This window comes from Gaeumannomyces tritici, assembly GCF_000145635.1.
Source record: "Gaeumannomyces tritici R3-111a-1 unplaced genomic scaffold supercont2.1, whole genome shotgun sequence".
NCBI classification, from domain to species: domain Eukaryota; kingdom Fungi; phylum Ascomycota; class Sordariomycetes; order Magnaporthales; family Magnaporthaceae; genus Gaeumannomyces; species Gaeumannomyces tritici.
In genome coordinates, this window is record NW_008804545.1 from 3,455,081 (window position 1) to 3,470,631 (window position 15,551).

At 58.1% G+C, this 15,551-nt stretch overlaps 9 protein-coding genes across 9 annotated transcripts; 3 read left to right on the plus strand and 6 right to left on the minus strand.

The window, feature by feature from the left end:
• Positions 1–285: 285 nt before the first annotated feature.
• On the minus strand, positions 286–4,645 carry GGTG_01075 (NADPH oxidase regulator NoxR). The gene is made up of 6 exons (XM_009218834.1): positions 3,935–4,645; positions 3,151–3,769; positions 2,912–3,061; positions 2,443–2,778; positions 1,276–2,361; positions 286–1,174 (listed from the first exon to the last, which is right to left on the minus strand). The coding sequence occupies exons 2-6, from the start codon at positions 3,163–3,165 to the stop codon at positions 1,154–1,156; spliced, it is 1,608 nt and encodes a 535-aa protein (XP_009217098.1). The 5' UTR covers positions 3,166–3,769; positions 3,935–4,645; the 3' UTR covers positions 286–1,153.
• A 21-nt stretch (positions 4,646–4,666) lies between these two features.
• Positions 4,667–5,089, minus strand: GGTG_01076 (hypothetical protein; the record flags this gene model as incomplete). Its single annotated transcript, XM_009218835.1, has 1 exon — positions 4,667–5,089. One exon carries the CDS (start codon positions 5,087–5,089, stop codon positions 4,667–4,669), a length of 423 nt encoding a protein of 140 aa, XP_009217099.1.
• A 741-nt stretch (positions 5,090–5,830) lies between these two features.
• Positions 5,831–7,047, plus strand: GGTG_01077 (hypothetical protein; the record flags this gene model as incomplete). Its single annotated transcript, XM_009218836.1, has 3 exons — positions 5,831–6,048; positions 6,112–6,158; positions 6,279–7,047. 3 exons carry the CDS (start codon positions 5,831–5,833, stop codon positions 6,677–6,679), a joined length of 666 nt encoding a protein of 221 aa, XP_009217100.1. The 3' UTR covers positions 6,680–7,047.
• A 428-nt stretch (positions 7,048–7,475) lies between these two features.
• Positions 7,476–7,763, minus strand: GGTG_01078 (hypothetical protein; the record flags this gene model as incomplete). Its single annotated transcript, XM_009218837.1, has 1 exon — positions 7,476–7,763. The coding sequence occupies one exon, from the start codon at positions 7,761–7,763 to the stop codon at positions 7,476–7,478; it is 288 nt and encodes a 95-aa protein (XP_009217101.1).
• A 642-nt stretch (positions 7,764–8,405) lies between these two features.
• On the plus strand, positions 8,406–9,332 carry GGTG_01079 (hypothetical protein; the record flags this gene model as incomplete). The annotated part of the gene is made up of 2 exons (XM_009218838.1): positions 8,406–8,411; positions 8,488–9,332. 2 exons carry the CDS (start codon positions 8,406–8,408, stop codon positions 8,725–8,727), a joined length of 246 nt encoding a protein of 81 aa, XP_009217102.1. The 3' UTR covers positions 8,728–9,332.
• Positions 8,686–11,207, minus strand: GGTG_01080 (superoxide dismutase copper chaperone Lys7). Its single transcript, XM_009218839.1, has 4 exons — positions 10,809–11,207; positions 10,555–10,684; positions 10,365–10,442; positions 8,686–10,262 (listed from the first exon to the last, which is right to left on the minus strand). Exons 1-4 carry the CDS (start codon positions 10,830–10,832, stop codon positions 9,700–9,702), a joined length of 795 nt encoding a protein of 264 aa, XP_009217103.1. The 5' UTR covers positions 10,833–11,207; the 3' UTR covers positions 8,686–9,699.
• Positions 11,208–11,391: 184 nt separating this feature from the next.
• On the plus strand, positions 11,392–12,507 carry GGTG_01081 (50S ribosomal protein L13). The gene is made up of 2 exons (XM_009218840.1): positions 11,392–11,630; positions 11,708–12,507. Exons 1-2 carry the CDS (start codon positions 11,610–11,612, stop codon positions 12,242–12,244), a joined length of 558 nt encoding a protein of 185 aa, XP_009217104.1. The 5' UTR covers positions 11,392–11,609; the 3' UTR covers positions 12,245–12,507.
• A 15-nt stretch (positions 12,508–12,522) lies between these two features.
• GGTG_01082 (uricase) lies at positions 12,523–14,273 on the minus strand. The gene is made up of 3 exons (XM_009218841.1): positions 13,670–14,273; positions 12,960–13,606; positions 12,523–12,867 (listed from the first exon to the last, which is right to left on the minus strand). Exons 1-3 carry the CDS (start codon positions 13,804–13,806, stop codon positions 12,764–12,766), a joined length of 888 nt encoding a protein of 295 aa, XP_009217105.1. The 5' UTR covers positions 13,807–14,273; the 3' UTR covers positions 12,523–12,763.
• A 44-nt stretch (positions 14,274–14,317) lies between these two features.
• Positions 14,318–15,532, minus strand: GGTG_01083 (hypothetical protein; the record flags this gene model as incomplete). The annotated part of the gene is made up of 4 exons (XM_009218842.1): positions 14,318–14,478; positions 14,541–14,630; positions 15,033–15,185; positions 15,358–15,532. The coding sequence occupies 4 exons, from the start codon at positions 15,530–15,532 to the stop codon at positions 14,318–14,320; spliced, it is 579 nt and encodes a 192-aa protein (XP_009217106.1).
• Positions 15,533–15,551: the final 19 nt, after the last annotated feature.

Sequence of the window (15,551 nt, forward strand, 5' to 3'; positions counted from 1 at the left end):
ACGGTCTCGTGGATCAAATCCCCACGGCACTACATTAGGTCTTCCCCTGATATAGGAGGGGTTGACGGCCTATTCGAGTTCAGACAAACTTGATGATCCCCTGACGGGAGCAGGTACCAGTCAAGACCACCCCTATGGTGATACAAGGCATCCCAAGCACGGGATCATAGACACTTCTTCACTCGGAGCTGCCAGCAAGGTGCCCTAATGCGGAAAGCCGGCGAAAGCATCATGCGTCACAAGATCATCTGTACTGAAACACTCCAAATTTTTCTTGTCTCTCCTACAAGCAACGCATGTACGCTGTGACTTGAGATGACAACAAAGTGGCTAAATGCTGCTCGACCCAAACATAGACATCTCCATCATCCTAACGAGAACTCCCTGCCGTGCTGCTAAGCTCGCACGGGTACACGTCGACCTCGGGACTAAAAAGTTATTGACTAAAGCGATCGATGAGCGACTGCTGTTGGCCCAGGAGCTTCCTGTCGGCAACCAGGCCCCCAAAAGCAGCCCTTCGAGTGAAGGAGAGGGAAGAGAAAATGTGGAAAAAGAGAGAAATGAAAACACAAAATACGGTAACAGAAATCTTTAGAGCCAGCCAAGACAACCGAAAAAAAAGAAAAAAAGGAAAAAAAAGATTAGATGCGAGGAGATGGTATGTGACTCGAATACAAAAAGAGAAACAAGTCGGTTGAGTGCTCGCGCAGTTCGCCTATTCTCCGCCCTATCCAAGGGATATATGCTGGTCAAGTAGAGAAGATGGCCGTGGGGTAAAGTGATGTGTAGGATGAGAAAAAACACTCAAGACAGGAGATCAGAAACCCCGAAGACGAAAAGGAACGAGGAACAACGCGGTCGGTCCGACTCGATAGAGAGAACAAGTGGAAGGGTGCAATGCAGTCAACCAGCTCGGGAAGGCAGTTAACCCAGGGCAAGGCTCTCAGCCATGTCCCGGTCCGGAGTGCCAGAGGAGTATGTGAGATGGAAATGATGACAGCTCAGCGGTACAGGTTGGTGTAATCTTTTATCATAGGAAAAAACAAAAACGTGGGGAAACCCATCATAACTTTCGTGTGGCTCAGAAACGCACTCGGATGCTGGGGTATATGAGACGCGTTGTGGCTAGAAGAAAAATCATCGCTCCACTCTATCATGCATCCTGAATCCAAACCTGTGGGGGAAAAAACAAAAGGTCAGCGCGTGTACAGGCGACAGGAATTACCATAACCATGGTACGAAGCAACAGCCGTTACGGCCCAGTTTGACTCTTACCTCCATCTTTCCGTTGTCTTGCCTCTCTCTCCGGGCGGCGGACTTGGCGTTCATAATGGCCATATCCAGGTCGTCCTGATCACCCATGGTGATCATGTCAGGTTGACCGCCGCTTCCATCGTCGTCGCGGACCTTGATCTTGATACCCCGGCGAGAGGGGATCTTGAACTTGTTGCGGACTTGGTCGACGAAGCCGGCATACTCGCAAGCAGCTCCGATCAAGATCATCCTCGTGTCGTCCGTGGCCGTGTAGTGCACCTTGACCTTGATGTTTCGGATGTCGGGCCTGCGAGACTGGCCCCTTTGTGAGCCAGAAACCGAGTTGGTGCCGGGCCTGCGGTTAGAGACCATCTCAAAGTCTCCCTCGTCAAAGGACCCATCGTCGAAATCGCTGCCCTCCTCCTCCTCTTCAATGTACCGCTGCTGCTGGGGCGGAGGCCGTCTTTGCGACCGACTGCTGCGGACGCCGCCGCCGCCGCCGCCGCCGCCACCTCCTCCGGCGCCGTAGGTATCGTAGACGTCGTCCAGGTAGCCCTCCTCTTCCTCTCGCGATGACGGTCTCCTCCGAGGGTCGCCACGCTGCGAGTAGCCTCGCGACGGCGTGACCGAGGCGGACGAGGCGGCCCTCTGTGGCCGGCGCTGCTCCTGTGGGGACGATGTCCGCTCGTACCGGTCGTTGGGCCTCGCCTTATCGATGTTGAGCTTGGCGGGCATCGGCTTGGGCCCGTTGCGAACGGAGGCTCCGCGGCTCATGGTCGTCGGCTTGTCGTTCTCGGGCGGCGGGGTGGGAGGGAAGACATTATTCCTGCCGTTGGGCGGCTCGGATTGTTGCCTGCGGCTCTGCAGGCCGGGCTTGACTAGGTTCGTGGCCGCGAAGGAGATGTTGTCGGCCGGGCGGTCGTCCTTGACGTCGGTCTTGCCGGCGTTCTTGATCTCGGAGCCGGCAAAGCCAGTGAAGGCGTTGGCTCTGTCCGACGCAGCGACCAGGCGCGCCTTACCGAGGTAATCCTTCGTCTTCAAGTTCCGCACCTTGGCATCGTTGGGTCTGTACACTACACCGACGGGGATGGAAAACACCGTGTAGCCCTGGCGGGTTATCCTGTCAGCGAGCTGCCCCTCTGGTCCTTCGTGGTCGTCAAGGTTAGAATCGCCTGGTGTAGTAATTACCTCTGCCTCCTCGCGGATGGCGTCGTCGATGACGTTGTGGTCCTCAACCACCTTCTCTTTGACGGCGTAGTTCAGATCCTGCAGACCGGCGTCCTTCTGTTGGAGATAGATATAGCACAGGCCACGGTTAAACAACACCTCGCACGAGTACAGCTTGAACAGAAGTCCGAGCTGGGCATAGTCAATCATGGTGTTGCCCCGGAGGTAGAGCAGGGTGTCGTTGAAGTTTGCGAGGGCCTCCTCAAAGTCACCGAGCAGAAAGTTGGAGACACCCTGCTGGAAATAAGCCACTGCTAGGTACTGGTCCAGCTTGATGGCTCTTTGGTAGCACTCGACCTAAATAATAACAAGGCCATGTCAGTAAACCTGCGTTGGTTGAAGCCCAGGCTCGAGACCCCAATTGGGGCAGCGAGCAAACAGGGCGGCAAGTGAATGGGAGGGTGGGAGGGCAAGAGGGAAAAAGACGTACGGCCTTCTCGTGCTCGCCGAGCGTGGCATGGATGACGCCCATGTTGAAAAGGATCTTGGAGGTGTCCGAGATCTTGTCGAACTCGCCCAGAGCGTCCTCGAACTCATTGTTGTCGTAGCGGCCCAGGGCCGTGACCCAGGCTTCTATTTCCTGTGGCGAGAGGCGAACGTGGTTAGCAGCGCAGACGGCGACGGTTATAGCGACGATGAGCATGCGAAGGAGGGGTCGCGGATACGAACCTGCTTGAGCGACATGTCGCCAAATCAATTGCCCGGCAATTTCTTCAGGAGTCTGTCTGGTCAGGAAGGCTTTTGGGGCCTGCTCAAGGTGAAGGCACAGTCCGTCGCACCTCGCTCGTCGTGTCCAGCGTGGTTGTGCGGTGGACGATTCGGAGCGGCGGGTGTAAGTGGATGAGGTATGGTGGTGCAGCAGCAGCGTGCGGGCTTTGCAGCAGGCAGGCCAGGGGGGTGGGTTGGGGAATTTTTGGGTTAATAAGAATCCAAGGTCGGGCCAGCCAGCAGAGCTAGTGGTGGAGCAGCACGCAGTTCCGAGACAGGGAGGCTCCCCGCTTTTTTTTTCTTTTTGCTCCCTCCTCGTCCGTCGCTTGGTCCCCGATCGTGTGGCCCCGCAGTGTTCCAGTGCCAGCGGATGCAGCAAATTTAGTGTGGTCTTGGCGGGCGAGTGGTCGCAGGCGAGTGGCTCGATAGAGAGAGCTGAGCCGCGGGTGCTTGTCTTTTTTCTGTCAAGACGGGCTAGCAGCTTGCCATGCCTCCCTGGGGTCGGATGAGGTCGTTGGGTCGATCGAAAGGTAGAGATTTAGGGCGGCGGCAAGGAGACTAATCTCGGCCTGATGTGCGTCTGTGTGTGCGCGCGTGTGCGTGTGGTCGGCTTGCCGGTTAGCCTTTTGGGGTGACAACGAAAGCGCCGAGGTGCTTGTGTGATGAGATGCGAGCAGTGACCAAAAGAGGCACGCCAAGTGGGCGATAAATGAAAGTGGGAATCAAACCAAAAGGGTCAACCTACCACACCTCGAGCCTTCGGGGGTACCAGACCGCTTTTCTAGTTGAGCAGGGAAGAAGACGACAAAGAGAGCGAAGAAGAAAAAAAGAGGAGAGTCGAGAAAATGGAGGCGACGAGGGAACGGAATGCGAGCACGGTAAGGTACAGTACGTGTGTGTCCCCGAAAAATAGCCGCCTTGTAGTACCTGTACCTAAGCAGTTGCTCGCAACGGCTGTAGTGGCCCAGAAGGAATAGGATTATTGCCGTTGGTGGCGTGGGTGATATTGGGTTTTAGGCCTCGCTCGCGGGCACGGTATTAGATGTAGGTTTAGTGTCGGCTGGAGGACCGGTAGTAAGCGAGCAACATGCGATCTCGCTTCCTGACGCTTGCGTCTGTCTGTCCGTCTCTGACTGCCCGTCACGTCGACTCTCACTTCGACGATGTTGCTGTTGGCGGGATGATACGGAAGACGAGTGTGGCAACCTAGCGTCTACCGGCAGCGGGGAAAAGAAGGAGGGAAAGACGCATAGGGAAGATCGAAAAGGGCATGAATGGAACATACAGACGTCGAGTGCCGGGCGGAAACAATCTACGACGTAGATACGGAGACGCATCAATGCCAGCACCCTGGGTCTCCCTCGTTTCTGGCGACGACGGTGGGGCTTAGCGGCTGGACCAAAGAGCTGTGTGTTGTGGGCGAGCAAGGCCCATGACGGCCACAAACGTGCGCCCGCTCCCCTGCTGTCCACGGATTTCAGGAGGGCGTGCAGCTGGGTCCAGTGGAGCCCCAGTCCTTGCCCCGAAAAAAGACCGGAAGACCAACCACGACCATTGTGGTCAGGGGAGGGGGGCAGGGCTGGTGTTTCCAACGGCGCCGCTGTGGCTTGAGCGTCTGCGTCAGGCTTTCAGGGGGGGAGGCCGACTGGGCTGCTACGCCAGGCCCGATGTGCGGAGTGTAGCAACCGGCGTTGCCATCTCGCCTTGGCCTCGACGGCCTCGACGGCCTCGACGACGGCCATCCCCGAGGGAGCGACGCCTCCAGGTCGATCCCCAGGTACATGGACATGAAGTGCAGCGTCGGAATATCCGTCCCCCTTCCGTGCCCAGAGGGAGATCGACTGCTTAGCCCTGTGAATCCCTTGTAGGTGTGTATGGACAGGAGGGCCGACTGATACATAGCTGGTGGCCCACCGCATCTGCCAACGTCCCCCGGTGACGCCTACCAGGAGATGATACCTACCAGGTGGGGTATCCCACAGGGAAAAACACACGAAGTGTTGCCTCCTCGCCCTATGCGAGTGTGGAAGCGGGCATGTACCGCGAGCACTATATCTGTCTCTCGGTCGATGTTTCTCCGGAAGACATGCGGATAATCTGGGGCCTTATGGCTGGCTGTCAACCGTTCAAGGGGCCTAAAGTCGCACGTTTGCCTATTCTTTATCGAACCACCTGGCCCGGGCGCTGCTCCGGGGGTCGAACGTTCCAAACCCCCCCTCCACCTCAGCGATGCCGCGAGGGCCGACAGGGGGCACAGACTGGCGGGCAGCAGTCAAAGTCGCGGCCGGGCTGGCTAGTGGCTGTTGCGCGCACAAACTTGGTTTATTCGGCCGGCCGGCGGCCAGACGTGATCCCTTGCTCGCTCCCAGCGCTTGCAGTCGGCAGCCATCCAATACCGACCGCACACATTGAATCACATCACCCAGCCTCCCGCCCTCTCGTCCCGGCGGCTAGAGCCATGATAGGGCCTGGGCCTCACCCAGGCCAAAAGACACACGGCACGCGAAGCGACTTGGGCTCATGTGAAGCCCGCACCGTCCCTGAACACTCCCGGGTTATTAGCACCCATTCGTGGAACGGGACCTAAAATGCTTGGCATTGTTTTTAGGCACAAGGTTGTGGGGAGGATGAATATGTGGTCATGCCTGGGTTGCAAGGCGAGCGAGACCAGTCAGCCAGCAAGCCACGCACAGTCACGACTATTGAGACTGGAGCTGGGCCCTCCATGGCTCAGCGGTGGCGGACGCGCACATCAAGGGCAAACAGCGACGACTCGTGCGGCCCCCCGCCCCTGTCGCTCTCCCGCAGTGCGAGCACAAACACGGTGTGGGATTCGCCCACCTGCTGCGCCTCGCTTCGGTGAGTACGTTTATGCCCTCGACAAGCCTCGTCGTAGCAAGTAAGCGAGGAGCAGACATGAAGTCTGATTATCAAGTCGGGCGCATCCCAGGCACCCGCCTCCACAGACAGTAAGTCGTCGAGACATCAATGGGGATGTGTGTATGTATTTTTGGTGGCTCCTCCATATCGTGGGGGTGGGTCGTCGAGGCGAATGGCTTTGTTGCCCGACATTGCTTCCCGTGGGCAAGTTGACGACAATACTGAATACCTTATCCCCGTTGGGAGTGAGGGCGATGGGGGAGGCCCTGGCAGCAAGCCCGCAGCCCGCAACGTAGCCGCGCCAGAAATCACAACGTTTCTACCCCAGTCAATGCGGGATGGGTGCGCCGCCAGGCATCTTGGAACTTATGCGAACCGGACCCCTATCTCCCAAAACCACCAAGCGTTCCAAGATTCAAGACCGGGGTCTCATTGGCCGGCGGCGCCCCATCTCCTACATGAGGCGTTCCAAAGGGCGGCTAGCAGCCAGGAGCAAAGGACGTGCAAACCCGCACTTCAGGGTGCGGTCCGCCGTCTGCCCGGCCAGACTCGACCGCAATGGATCAAGCAGCCACTGAGGTGGACTTTATCGACGAGCTGGGCACGCTAAGCAAGCCCGATGGGGATATTGTTGCTTGCTTTAGTCGTGCAAGGCCCGCCAGTGTCACCTCATCCCCTGGTCCGAACAACTTGAAATCCCATCCACGGAGCTGGCAAGAATCCCATCTTTCCTTTTTCTTTCCCCTTTTCCGCATGCGAAGAGGCTAGCGAACGATGCTGAGGAGCGCATCCGGCATGGGTTGATGGCACATTCGGGTACCGGAAAGACACAGCCGGGCTTGGGAACTACAGGGCATAGGATGCTCGAAAGAGGAGAATATCCACCTAAAAAAAAATTAAAATTAAAATAAAAGAATAAGAAAAAAAAGTGTGCTGTGATGTTAGGCCTGCAGGGCTACTTTACGTGCGGCACTGCAGTGACGTTCCCGCGAAGGACACCATTTCAGTCTGTCACGACCACCTGCAAGGGACGAGGACCAGAGCAAGCTTTAGTTTACTCTGTAAAGCCTTGTATCAAGATCCCAGGCGTGCATGTGATATTGGTGACGACGCCTTGCCTCCGCTTGACTACGCATTCATTAGGTTGTCACGCCGTGCGCGCTTTGCGCGTCCGGGGGCCAGGGCTGAGACGTTCATAAGTCGATATCGTCCAGCCAAGCATGTTCGCCGCGCCGAAAATCGCGCGAAAGACGTTTGTGTCAGCCAGCCCTGGCGCCGTCTGCGCCCAACTCAGCTAACGGGTGGGCACATGGTGGGTCGATTTCTCAGATCTTTACCTGGATTCGTCGGGATTCGCTGGTGAAATCGTTTACAACGCCTCCGTATCTGAGATGGCTTGCGACCATTCAATCACAGACGGAGTCCTCCCCGGGCGCTTCGTCCTGTGTTGGGATCAGATAGCTTAACGCCCTCAGTGCTACGTCACGATCGTGGACAGGCTGGCGGTGCGGCAGTGGTGATGTGCAAAGTGCCAAGGTGGCAAGGGTGGCAGGCAGGTAGTGGCCGCCGTGGCGAACATGGAGGTGCAGCACTACAGTACCAGCCTGGTACCCACCACCTTGGGCGTGCTGGGTGCTGAAATCCGAAGCGCCGGCCAGCTGTGCGTGCGGCGGTGACCAGTCTCGCTGCCACATGGCTCGGGGCAATCAGCGCGATGTGACAGGGACGGGAGGTGGTGCCGGAGGCAATCGTCGCTAAAGCAGCCCGTTGGTCTGGCAGGATTGGTTGGGCGTGAAAAGTGCACATATGCATGTATGCACTCCGCACCACCCCCCGATCAGCCGTCTGTCTTGTGCCTGACCTGGACGCGACCTAAACACGTGCCGAGCCCAACCAACGAGCGAACAGACTAGCATACCTTCTTTTTCTGCTGCGTGACGACCAGTCGAAAGAGGGCACACCCCTACAGTAGCCGGATAAATAGCTCCGATGTTCTATTAGTGTGCCTGCTTGTCCAGAACCCTCGCGCTTCATTTGCTGTGCACGGGAGGGATTCGAATGGAACATTTCTGCCGGCGCGGCAAAGTAAGCATACCTGGATTTGGGTAACTCCTCCGGCTCGGCAAGTGGGGTATGAGGTGCGTTGTGCTGTGGCGGACGATTCCGAAACTTGCCAAGTTGTCAAGCCTGTTTTTAGGAGACAAGACGGGCCACGGCAATGGACACCGTGCGCCTGCCCTCTCACCCGAGGCTAGTGAACCTCGAGCGGATGAGAAAGGCCATTGACAGGTTCTCGTCATCGGGAAATTTACCCCTTAGCACGCCTCGATCCAGAGATGTTGGTACGTGTAAAGGGCTTGCGCCGACAGCCTACGCTCAGGTGCAGCCGAAAGGAATCTATATTATCACGAAGAATAGGAAAGAGAAAAGAGGCCTTTGGCCGGGTTTCCTCACGAGGGAGAAAACCCAGTCAGTCTCCTGGTGGGTCGCTGCGGGGGCGCCGCCATGTTGGGGTTTCCGCGGCATCGCCGCCCAGGTGTGGCGGTGTGGCTCCGGCATAGCCGGAGCTACAACACGGGCCCTCAGCCCGTAACAGTACGCACCAATTTTCATGTCCTGGAGCAACCGAGGGGGGGTCAATCAGGGGCTGCTCGATAAGAATAAGGTTACTGTTTAAGCGAGGACTAGTAGGAAAGGAGAAAGAGAAGAGTAAAAAAGGAAAGAAAGAAAAAAGGAACAAAAATATCAGCCGTACAACTTTGTCACCCAGGAAACCCAAGTTCCAAAACACCACTGACAAACAGCGGCAAAAGCACACAAAACAAGCTGCATCGGGGAAAAAAGAAAGAATGGAGCAAAGAAGAAACTGGTAAAAACCAATGGGCCATCGTTTTGCTTCAGCCTTGGCTCTCCAACCGAGATTCTTCCATCCTTGCCCATGCCCGTGTGCGGCTCCTTCGATCCAGGGCCCATGTCCGGATGGGCTCGAGGCGATCCAGAGCTGTCTTTCGCCTTTACGATATTCTTCCTTTTTTTTTCTCTCTTTCTTTCGGCTCCCTTAATCTTATTCCCGGACTCGATCCTTCTCCCCCACACCCCTGCCCTCCTCCTATCGTAGATCTTACCACGCCGGCACCCAAGTCGTAGCCTCTTCAGACCAAACTCAATGCGCGATCAGCGTCCTTCCCGACTGGGTCCCCCCCTTGGCTCGCCCATCATGCTGGCGCGCGCTGCTACCCAAGCATTGACCCATCTCCACCCCGCCGCCGCCGCCCCAGCCAGCAGGCAGGTGTGGACAGGGACTTCGTCTCAAGTCCCTTGCTGTCCGTCACTGCCGCTTGCCTTCCGGTCTGCGAATGGTGGGACAGAGCGGGTTGTTTCTTGTCTGTAGAGGGATCAGCATCAAAATAGCCAGAATGGCGGATTTCTTCTTTGCCATTCTTTTTCTGTTTGTGTGTCTGTGTGTTATTATTATCCTGCGCCTTTTGGGTGTTTGGATGACTCGTGGCCCGAGCATCCCCTCCCTCGTAGCCGGGACAAGGCGCCGCGCGCGCCCACAAGGAACGTCAGCCACCGGGCAGATGGACATCAGGTGGCCCTTGCGGTCGTCTCCCTGGGGGACGTCGTCGGCTAGAACATGCCCTTTTGCACCTCGTCCGTCCGCTCCTCCCATATCGTTTTGCCTGAGCAGGCGCAGACGGCCTTGTCGTTACCCCACATGCCAGCGCTCCGGGCAATGACACCAACCACAGTGTCCGCGTTATTCTTGGGCCTCTCGCCCGTCGTCTCATCCAGGGGGCACACCATCATGGCGTGGCCAATGACCTCCCAGACCTGGAACCCGCTCTCCAGGTAGGCGCTGCCGCGGCCGCTCTTGTCCACCTGCACCACCCCGAGGACACCCCTGGGTATGCTGGCAGGGCCCTCCGGCGAGGGCCCGGGGGCGGCCCCGGCCCCGGACCAGATGGGCCCGGCGGATAGTGCACCGTCCTTCAGGTCGCCATACTCGCGCACAGTCACTCGATACTGGCCCGGGGAGACGCCTCGGACTGTCAGGTCGACCAGCGTCACCGCCGGGGACACCTGGACCATCCGCGCCAAGCCCCTGACCTCCCTCTCCCGCTTGTGTCTCTCCTCGGGCGTTTCATTCAGGTTCAGGTGCTGGTATGTCTCGAGGATACTGACAGCGGCACCTTGGCATGACGGATTGGTGAGTAGTCTCGTTTCGGCCTCTGCGGCGAAAAAGGAAGATATTCATAGCAGGGAGTCGGATGGTGGCTGGTCTTGACACTTACTATCCGACGATCCCGACCCGCGTAGGATGGCGTCCCTGCCAGTAGCCTGGATGGCGTCCACGATGGCCGATGGTGGCGCTATCCCTCGGCCCCTTGTTTAGCTGCCTCTGCCCAGACCATCTGCCAACTAGGGAGAAGGGATGACAGCAGCCATGATGGGGCTGTGCCCTGGGGTTGGTCGAGAACGGACCTGTCCCTTCGATCACGACCAGCTGGTCTGCCAGGCTAGCCTCTACCTTGGTGATGCCGCTAAGCTTGTGTACCGCCTCTGAAACATCCTTGACGCAGCTGTCACATTTCATAGGCACAGCGAACAGCGTCTGTTGGTCATCCTTTCGTCTCAGCCTTTGAAATGGGAACCCTGTGCTTGCAATGGAAGCCTCAAAGCGTGGCGCCAGGGCTCTGATGCCTGAGCAAGGAAGCCAATCCAATTGAGCCACTCACCTGGAATGAGTGATTAACAGTCATGGTGAAGGGGCCTTGGTTGGTGAGCGGGTGACAAAAACGAGGATAAGAGGGGTTGAGCGATATAGGAGTGAATCACCGAGTGGTTTTGGTTATTCGACAGTGGTGCACAATATAGCGATATCGATATGCCTTGAGTCGACGAAATCTGTGGATCTAGACTGATCAGTTTGCAGTCGGGTGCTGAAGGACCTCGAGGTTTTTATATCCTGTTTGTCAGGTGTTGGGGGCTGTCCCGCCACGGTTCTAGAGAATGCCTATTGCTTTGAAATACACGCCTCAATGATTGCATACGTCGGGCTTTTCGTCATCCCATGAGCACCCCCACCAACCCGCACACGGCCTCATTCATCCGATCTCGCCGACTGTATCCTCCAGTTGACCTACAGTGCATTCGAGCTAGGCTTGGGTTAGAGATGGTGCTGAGTGCGGGCTTGCCCGCGGTGTGGGGCAAATGGTCAACTTTCAGTTCTTATCAGCCTATCTTACCGTCCCGTTTAGTGAATACATCCACCATGGCAGCCTCCATGCCACATATTATTGCTATAACCGAGCGTTGTCGGCGAGAGCTCGATTTTCGCATCACAGATAACCGGGCATTTCCAAGCGGATAGCATCTGCCCACACAACTCTCAGCCCAGGACTTCGGATATACAGCCGAGTCTGTCCGGCTGTCTAAAGGGAGGAAGGAGGAGGCGGCGGATACCCCGACCACTGGGAGCGCAATCGACAGACAATCCGCGGGGACAAGAGGAGGGGAGAAACGAGAAAGCCGCCAGAATGTCACAAACCATTGGGCTGGTAAGTCATCGACACACTCCACGTGCCGAACCCGTCGATTGCCGCTCCCCCTAGCTCACCGTGTCTCTCTCGGACAGACGCGGCTGGCCTACTCGCGCGTGTGGCACCACGTGTCGGCGTCGGCGCCGCACGCGGCCCTTTCGACTGCCAAGAGCGCCGCCGCGCCCGAGGCGGCCACTCCGCCGTCGCTCGGGCGGCTGGCGTCGCGCATCGCCACCATCCTGATGGGCAAGCACAAGCCCATCTGGGACCCGTCGACCGACTGCGGCGACTACGTGGTCGTGACCAACTGCGCGGCCCTCTACACGACGGGCATGAAGAAGTACCGCAAGACCTACTACAGGCACAACACGCGCCCGGGCTCCCTGCGCGCCCTCACCATGGACGTGCTGATGGACAAGCTCGGCGGCGCCGAGGTCCTGCGAAAGGCCGTCAGCGGCATGCTGCCCAAGAACCGCCTGCGCCAGAAGAGGCTGGCGAGGCTAAAGGCCTTTGAGGGCGACGCGCACCCGTACCGCGAGAATTTGATACGGTTCGGGGATAAGCCGGTGGGGTCCCCGGGGTGGGAGAGCATAGTCCAGGCCGTGAGGGAGGCGGACAAGTCGAGGATATGAAGGCGGGGGTTTGGAGAATGGAGTCATGCGGACCAGCAAGAAACGGTGCCATGGCGGCGCAAGTCGACGTCAGCTACGGCGACAAAGTGCGTGCCCTTGAAAGGGTCGAGTCTAGTCTTCATCGCTTTGTTGTGCCCCGTTTTCAAGACCAAAGCTCTGTGCAAGGCGGAGCTCGTGTAACATAGAGGATATGGTGCCATCACAATGTGTAAAAATTTACTTGTGAACAGCGTTAACTGAGTCTTCCAGCGTTGTCAAGTCCCAACCAAAAGCAACTGCTCGGGTATGATCTGCCATATCTACCGAGGTCAGGCATTGTTGAGACGGCGTTATATGGCGTGCAATGGGAATAGCTTGCAAAACATGTATTCGGGATTATAAATTCATAGCTGATGTCAGTCTATCGAACCCTGCACCTCAGTCTGTGCAACAATGTACCTTGATATATCCAGCCGTGTAAAGTCTCGCGTAACGAGACAACGTGCCACATCTAGCTCTGAATGGTCCTCGCCTTGCTTTTCAGCGAGAAACCTCACACTTGATAAGACCATTCGGTCCTGACTGGGGAGCGTAAACCTCGGCGTCCTTGCCGGTGTTTGCCAATCCCTGGTGCCAGCTGAGGTCTGCAGATGGAGGAGATGCGGGGTCAGAAAACAACCAACAGGCAACAACCAACAGGTTTGTGGGGAGGAGGGCGAACAAGCCAGACACTCACCAATCTCAAAGTAGTGCTTGTTAGGGAGCGAGTAGTCGGCCTTCTCGGCCCCCGGTGCGGCCTCGAGGATCAGCTCGCACATCTTGTACATGGTGTTTTGTACCGAGGCGCTCGCGTCGTTGGCAAAGGTCTTCATGGTGATGGCCCTCGCGTCCTCCCAGGCCTTGTCGAACTGGGCCGCGGCGGCGCCGACGGCGGCCAGGTCGGGCATGGCCTTCCACGTCCAGCCGCAGTCGACGTCGGTGGACAGGATGCGGTCCCAGGTCTCGCCCAGGGTGGTGAACTCGTCGCGGATGAAGCCGTGGAAGGCGGAGCCGGTGCTCTTGAGCACCGTCAGGCCGACTATGCCGCTGCGGACGGCGATGCCGGCGCCGCGGCGGACCGTGGCCTCGACGGTGCGGGTCTCCTGGCCGTCGCGGAAGAAGGAGTGGGGGTGCGGCTGGCCATCGATGGTCATGCGGGTCCAGCGGTGTACGACGACCTTGACGTGGGCCGTGTGTATGTGGCTGTACTTGTCGATAAAGTGCTGACCCAGGGTGCTAGCGTACAGCTCCGGGGGGTTAACTGGGGTCTCCTTGGCCTTGATGTAGATGGTGTTCTTGATGGAGTCGGTGGCCACAACGACGCTGTTGTCGGCCTTGGTGTATCTGCTTGTCTGTCAGCTGACCTGTGCTGTCTGGATGGCATTTGCGCTTGCTTTGCTTGCTTACGATGTCTCAATATCCCCCTCGAGCAGACAGCACACGGTCATCTCACTGACATCTTGCCTACCCGTCTCGGCGTCCCTGTGAACCTTGCAGACACGGACATTGTCCTTGCCGTAGCGGGCCGAGGAAAGTGTAGGCATGGCGGAAGGGGGCTGGATTGTGCTTGTGGGTATGCAAAGGAGGCGACAGGAAAGGTGCTGGAGGTGCAGTCGTGAAAGAGCACGACTCTCAAGAAAGTTTGTCTATGCTTTCTACGACGTGACTGGTACGACTGGCGGTAAGAATACTGCGTCCGAGTTGGTCAGGTGGCTGGATGAGCCTGTGTGCTGGTGGAGGCTTTGGCTAGAGAGGCGGTAGGGTGGGATTTGATAACCCGGCAGCATGCAGTAGGGGACGGCGAGCTGCGATGGATGGGGGTGTGCGGGGGAGTGCAGCAGTGTTTGGGCGATGTAGACAGAAGATGGATGGAGAGCCAGACAGCCAGACAGACGGGCGTGCAGGCTATGGCGCTTATATACCTACGCTTGACGCCTTCACCTTGGACACACAGCAAGAGTGTTGGCGCATGGTGGGTGACCGAGGTCGCCCTCCATCGGCTCAGAGCGGGTTTGGCCTAGTCACGGGGGAAGGCGTCCCCGGCATTGGCTCACTTCAGTGCTGCTTATCCCGCCTCGTGCTCTCGCAACGGGTCCAGGCCTGCATGGTTCGATGGACACCGGCCAGGGTCCGCAGGGTGCCGCCGGCTTCACCATTGTCCACGCCGCTGCTTAAGCCCTGGCCAGCGGGCTGCAGCCGGAACCCGCCGAATGCTTCTGCGGTAACGCCCTGACCACGCACGCTGGCATGCTGGTCTCCACTCGCCACCCGGATTTACGATTGGGCACTGAGCAGTATTCGTCCCTACCATCCTGACTGCTGTGGTTGCTCGGGTGGCCCTGCTGTTCCCCGATGAGGTGGTACTCACCTTGATCCATCAATTAGATGTCATTGCTGCTCAGCTAGTACGCAGCCGCCCTGTGCTGGCTGTCTATTTTATTTCTGCCCGCAGCAGTGAGTCGTCCCGCCTGCGCTGCCCCCTCCCCTCAGCCAAGACCGGCGCCCCGCAGCGTCCTGAATTGGCCTCACTGGGCCGGGTTGGCCTGGTGGGTTGGGGTTCTGTGCCAGCTCAGTGCTGGGTCTGGTGTGTGTGCTACATGGAATTTTGAGCCCCATCTGGCCCAATCTCCATGCGAATCCAGCCCGTCAATCCCATCTAGGCAATCGCAGCACTCCAAGAAGCAAGAACGGCGTGCCGGATTGAGACCTCCCCTAGGCCATCGCACGTGCAGCAGGGAGGTAGGTTCCGCAGCCGAGGTCTAGCTGCTACCAGACATGCCCAGTCCTCCCTCCACCCTCTCCCGACCCCATCGACAGTCCATCTCCTGCGTGCTGCTGTGGGTGTGAGCCTGGCCTTTTTCCTGCGCCGGCATCGCGTGCTGCTGGTCTCCAGGCCGGAACCTCGCGACGAGGAAGGCTTTAGCTAGAGGTTGGGATTCACCTCTAGCCGCTGCTCCTCCTCACTCTGCCACCCACTCCTCCGACTCTGCCCCCAACCATCTACGATACGACATCCCGGAATCTAACCGTTACTGGACCGGCTCCTGGCCACTGTAGATTCTCCCCCGTCTCCTAGGCTAGGTAGTATATCGTACACCTCCTCACCGGCCGCCGACTCGCTACATCGGCCAACCTCCCCCGCCCCTCGTATCGTCCGACCTTCGACAGCCTCGGCCGAGTGCTCGACGATCCCGACCCCTGGCCCACGATATCGGAGTCCCTCTCGACCGTCTCTTGGCGCGCGCGGCAGCTCTTCCCTGGTCGGTGCATGAAATAGCACCCTTCGGAT

What these genes read in the sequence shown, in the direction of transcription:
- GGTG_01082 (XM_009218841.1), bottom strand. Translation starts at nt 13,806, where the DNA reads ATGCCTACACTTTCCTCGGCCCGCTACGGCAAGGACAATGTCCGTGTC. An exon ending in GAGGGGGATATTGAGACATC is followed by an intron (nt 13,607 to 13,669) that starts GTAAGCAAGCAA and finishes ACAGACAAGCAG; the next exon opens with ATACACCAAGGCCGACAACA. An exon ending in CAAGCACTACTTTGAGATTG is followed by an intron (nt 12,868 to 12,959) that starts GTGAGTGTCTGG and finishes CTCCATCTGCAG; the next exon opens with ACCTCAGCTGGCACCAGGGA.
- GGTG_01080 (XM_009218839.1), bottom strand. Translation starts at nt 10,832, where the DNA reads ATGACTGTTAATCACTCATTCCAG. An exon ending in CTGTTAATCACTCATTCCAG is followed by an intron (nt 10,685 to 10,808) that starts GTGAGTGGCTCA and finishes GATGACCAACAG; the next exon opens with ACGCTGTTCGCTGTGCCTAT. An exon ending in GGTCGTGATCGAAGGGACAG is followed by an intron (nt 10,443 to 10,554) that starts GTCCGTTCTCGA and finishes GCCGAGGGATAG; the next exon opens with CGCCACCATCGGCCATCGTG.
- GGTG_01075 (XM_009218834.1), bottom strand. An exon ending in CCATCCGCGAGGAGGCAGAG is followed by an intron (nt 2,362 to 2,442) that starts GTAATTACTACA and finishes ATAACCCGCCAG; the next exon opens with GGCTACACGGTGTTTTCCAT. An exon ending in AAGACAACGGAAAGATGGAG is followed by an intron (nt 1,175 to 1,275) that starts GTAAGAGTCAAA and finishes TTTCCCCCACAG; the next exon opens with GTTTGGATTCAGGATGCATG.
- GGTG_01081 (XM_009218840.1), top strand. Translation starts at nt 11,610, where the DNA reads ATGTCACAAACCATTGGGCTG. An exon ending in TGTCACAAACCATTGGGCTG is followed by an intron (nt 11,631 to 11,707) that starts GTAAGTCATCGA and finishes TCTCTCGGACAG; the next exon opens with ACGCGGCTGGCCTACTCGCG.